This window comes from Fonsecaea multimorphosa, assembly GCF_000836435.1.
Source record: "Fonsecaea multimorphosa CBS 102226 unplaced genomic scaffold supercont1.1, whole genome shotgun sequence".
NCBI classification, from domain to species: Eukaryota; Fungi; Ascomycota; class Eurotiomycetes; order Chaetothyriales; family Herpotrichiellaceae; genus Fonsecaea; species Fonsecaea multimorphosa.
This window is the reverse complement of record NW_015971635.1, coordinates 1,360,152-1,365,303: the sequence shown is the minus strand read 5'-3', so window position 1 is coordinate 1,365,303 and position 5,152 is coordinate 1,360,152. Positions and strand designations below refer to the sequence as shown.

General features: G+C 53.4%; 1 protein-coding gene across 1 annotated transcript; it reads left to right on the top strand.

Moving 5' to 3' along the window:
- Positions 1-3,399, top strand: Z520_00516 (uncharacterized protein; the record flags this gene model as incomplete). Its single annotated transcript, XM_016771037.1, has 1 exon — positions 1-3,399. One exon carries the CDS (start codon positions 1-3, stop codon positions 3,397-3,399), a length of 3,399 nt encoding a protein of 1,132 aa, XP_016637947.1.
- Positions 3,400-5,152: the final 1,753 nt, after the last annotated feature.

Here is a 5,152-nt window from a genome sequence, read left to right as displayed (position 1 = left end):
ATGGCGTGGTCGCAGCTCACCATAAACAAACCGCATTTGGTGTACATCATCCTCGGCGGATTCACCAGCATATTCATGCTATGCTCGCTCTTTATCAAGGAGAAGCTGTACATTGGCGAGGCGACCGTTGCAACAATATGCGGTGTGATATTTGGACCCCATGCGGCAAATCTCATCAACCCTCTGACCTGGGGTAACACCGACCAGATTACCCTCGAGTTCTCCCGCATCGTCCTGGTCGTCCAGTGTTTCGCCGTCGGCGTCGAGTTGCCAAAGGCGTACATGGAAAGGCACTGGAAATCCGTCGTCTTCCTCTTGGTCCCAGTCATGACTTTTGGTTGGCTGGTCACCAGTCTCTTCATCTGGTGGATGATTGTCCCTCTCAGCTGGCTGGAGTCTCTGGTCGTTGCAGCTTGCGTCACCGCCACCGATCCGGTCTTGGCTTCGTCGGTCGTGGGAAAGGGCAAGTTCGCAAAACGAGTCCCTAAACATCTTCGAGATGTCCTGTCTGCCGAATCCGGTTGCAACGACGGCATGGCTTTCCCGTTCATCTATCTGTCTCTCTACTTGGTTAGGTACAACCTCCGTGCCGGAGAGGTGATCTTCCATTGGACGTGTTTTACGATCCTGTACGAGTGTATATTTGGCGCTTTCTACGGCGTCATGGTCGGCTACATAGGCCGCCACGCCATTAAGTGGGCCGAGCGAAAGGGCTTGATTGATCGCGAAAGTTTCCTTGTATTCTATTTCGTCCTGGCCTTATTCTGCGCCGGATCCGGGAGTCTGTTGGGTATGGACGATCTCCTTATTGGTTTTGCCGCTGGAGTAGGGTTTTCGAACGACGGTTGGTTCACCGAGAAAACCGAGGAGTCCCATGTGTCCAACGTCATTGACTTGCTTCTCAACTTGGCCTACTTTGTTTACTTTGGGACCATCATCCCCTGGGATCAGTACAATGCGCAGGCACACGGCCTCGCCCCTTGGAGGCTTGTTGTCATTTCGATCATGGTCATCTTGTTCCGTCGGATCCCTGCCATGCTGGCTCTGAAACCTCTCATCCCCGACGTCAAAACTTGGCGCGAGGCTTTGTTTGCGGGTCATTTTGGGCCTATCGGTGTGGGCGCCATCTTTGCAGCAATCTTGGCCCGTGCTGAATTGGAAACAGACGGAGCGATACCGTTGGCCAAGCTCCCTCAAAATAGCGAGGAATATCAGCTAATCTACCTTATATGGCCCCTGGTCACGTTCATGGTCATCTCGTCCATCCTCGTCCATGGTTCATCAATCGCCGTGTTCACCTTGGGCAAACGAATCAACACCTTGACCATCACTCTGTCGTATACCCAAGACAACGAGAAAGGCCCGGCATGGATGCAAAGACTTCCCCGGATTACATCTCAGTCAAGGTCCATGTCCCGCAGGGAGAGCTCGGAATGGGACATCGATGAAAAGCTGGAAGTTCCGCCTGGAGAACTCCCACCGATTGGGATTCCCAAACTCCATCTCAGGCGACAGCGGGAAGACGAGTATGAGAAGAGACCGGTCTCGAGATCTTCGAGTCTTGGCAGAGCACGGAGGCGGAGGAAGCGTGATAGATCTCTCGAAGAACGGCTGGGAGGTCCTGTCAGTCAGAGTGCCATTGCCCCGTCAAGACGTAGTGAGCCCGCACTCGTGCAACAGGAGTCTGGTTCAGACACATTGTTCGACAAGTCCGGCGAACCTTCGCCGGAAAATCGTCAAGATGGTGGCGAAGCTACGTCACCAACCTCATCCCCAGAGCGCCATGAGCTTGAAGCTGAGCGGGAGAGGAAACCGGCACGGCGTGCTCGGTCTCCACCACCTCCAGACACGGCTGTAGACGTCGAGGTATATGAGGAAGGTGACAATATTATCGTTGAGGACGAGGAAGGAAATGTGGTAGACACGATCGACACCAGTAACATGGCGCCAGATGAAAAGGTGGAGGCGATCGAGAAAGCCCGCAATCGGTTGGCTAAAGACGATTCTGGAGAATTCACAAAGCACAAGCACAAGCCACACCCCAGAAACGAAGGCGAGGAGTTGGAAGAGGAGATTGAACAAGCTGTCTTGCCCAAAAGTATGCGTCAGAGATTTGATCAGTGGAAAGGCTTTGGCAGACGTAAGGAGGGAGATGCGGAACCTTCGAGCTCCAAGCAGACCGAACGAAAGCGGGGTCCGGCTCATGCTTACCAGTTTGGCAATACTGTTATTGTTGAAGACGAGGACGGCGAGGTCATCAAGACATACAATATTCCTACCGAGAGTGGTGGCGGTGACAAGACAAGGGAACAGCAAATGCGCGATGGTCTGCGCCGTATGAGCACCTGGGTTGGTCTGGGACGACAGCCTGGAGCTGCCGGTCCCAGCACTGCTGCTACTGCTCCTGCGCCACCAGACAAACAAGACCACGACCCGAAGGATGCTGCCAAAAAGCGAGATTTCAGAAGACGGAATAGCGATGCTTCCTCCGACGACGGCCTGAGAATGACAATTTCAAGGGCCGATCAATACGGCTTGACTGGACTGCAAAAGAAAACACGAGATGCTCCCGGAACCATTGCATTGGGGTCTGGCCGACGACTGTCGACAAGGGACTTCATCAAGCAAATGCAGCAGCTCGACCCTAAAAATAAGATTCGAGAAGTCGAACGGAGTGACGCCACAGACGACATCAAACGAGAAGTAAAAAGAGTCGCGAAAATGGAAAGAGAGGGACTTGATGATCTGACTCCGCCCGAGGAGAGCCCAGCGCGTGGCCGGACCGAGGCAAATGTCGGCGGTGCGTTAGGTGTTCGCCGCCCAGACGCTGGCGGAAGAACTGCGAGCGAGTCAGAAGCCGATGACTATTTCAGCCCCCAGCGGCGTTCGAGACCCGATCGATTGAGGACACATGAAAGCAACCGAACTGTGAGAGAAGAGAGTGACGAAGACGAGCAGGAAGAAGAGGAAGAGGAGGAGGAGGAAGGAGACGTTCCAACTCATAATGTGAGATCGAGCGTCATGAGGCACGGCAAAGGTCAGACGGCGGCAGACATTCGCAGAAGGACCCTGGCGAGGATTCGTTCTGAGGAGGAAGAAGAGAACGGCGACGAAGGAGAAACCGCTGCGGAAAAGCGGCGCCGGCTCGCCGCACTGGGTCTGGGTGGCGGAGACGAAGACTCAAGCAGCGAGAGCGATGAGGACGAGCCTCGCCGAAATGAAGCGGCGGTGCCAGAGCCCACCGAAGAAGCATCGTCGTCTTCAGCTCAGCCTAAAGCGCGGATTCAATGGGGCGGCGAGAGGGGGCGGGAGAAGAAAGACCCCTACGACATCTACGCCGGCGATCCGATTGTTGGTGCTGCGAGGAAACTGAGGGGGATGATGAAGAAGAAAAGCTGAAATCATTAGCCAAGTATGCCTGCTGCCGTTACACCTGGTTCTTTTTTGTCGGTATCTTGGAAAGACTGTGAGTCGTGATGTGGTGCACCAGCACTAGGGTTTTGCAATGAGATTGGCGTGTTTTCTCTTGACTTTTGAGCGGCTTCTGATATTTTTTCGGCGAGCTATAGAAGGATTCGTACACATCGCGGATGATTTTGGACAGTTTGTCGCTTACCAGATCTGATCCCGCCTTCACTCGCTTGAGAGGGGTGGTCCTTTCACTGTCAACTGCACAATCAGCCCAGTCTTGAAGATAGCGGTACGTGCTCTGGATCGTGGATTGGCTCCAGACCCAAGGGTAGTTCAATCTGAGAACGCCATCGACATGTTGGGCGGTGATTCGAAGAGTCCGAGGAACCAGTCCTATCAAGTCGCGGAGCTGGGCGCGCGGCGGAAACTTACAATGTAGCGGCCTATGTGAGGAGTAAGCCACAGTGTAGGAGAATTGTGAGAAGAAAGTCACCGAAACAGCGGCCGCGGCGGCGGCGGCGGCGGCGGCAATAGTATTAAAGGGGGAGCACGTAGTGGTAAAGGGGGAGTAGGTAGCTTACCACTGGCGGTATCCTGCCACCTCAATCGACTTGCAATATCATGATGACGATTGACATTGGCGGCTACTCCTTGTGCAAGTCGGGCTTTACAGTGAAAACGGAGCCGGGAGGACGACGGAGTAGCGTAAGCGCTTGCGTGACGCCGTGGGCGTCTTGTTCTGACAACCCTTCTAACAAGGGATTTTGCTGCCGTTGGCTATGCTACCGTAGGCGCTTTACTACTACTTATATAAGTTAGTGTTTAACGAACACGCAGTGATATATAGCCGTGTAAACTCACCGCTACCGCGGGATTTGTTGTCACTATTGATATTGCTACTGCTGCGCTTGGAAGACACTATATGTAGCATCAGTTATGATGTCCCTAGATCAACGGAAACTGTGAACTCACTGTTGTTGTTGTTGTTGTTGTTGCTTATTGGGGTCGGAGCGAGGCCGCAATGGCCTCACAGAGTCGTATTGACCCAACTGCCTTGATGGGTGTCTGTATTGTGTTGGGCTATCTCTGAGTAACAAGAAGAGGAGTGAGAAGAGGTGCGTTAGGCGCAGTGGAAGTAGGCAGGCAGCCACTGGCAGCGTACTCCAAGAGGGAAGTTGATGCCGAATGCGTCGAGTGACCACAACAACGGCAAAAAATGGCAGCGGCCAGTGTCAAGCCGTGTGCCCGTCTGCTCATCCGACCCCTCGAAAGGAGGGATTTGCTCCTAGAAGGAGGTAATGGCGTAAGATGGGAGCGACCTGTGGCAGGCCGCAGGCGTCACAGATTGTAGAGGGAGCTCCCCTATCATCTAACAGTCAACATTCCTCAGATGCAGACAATGAGGATACCATGTCAGAAGGTATAGCGGAGGCATTGCTGTCAGTGGCGACAACTTGAGACTCAAATTGGGGGACGCACCGCTCTGCGCTTGATGGTCCTCTCACTGATATACACATGACCTTCTCGCAAATGACTATCAGGGTGGTATCACTGTCATCATGATATTACCTAGTACTACTAGGTAGGCTTTTGAGGCGGTAGTAATCCGCCAGTGGTAATCAATACACTGTTAATGTACAATCCATTCTTCTACTGCTGCTACTGCTCTACTGCTCTACTGCTCTACTGCTCTGCTACTGCTGCTCCACTACTGCTCTACTGCTGCTGCTGCTGCTGCTGT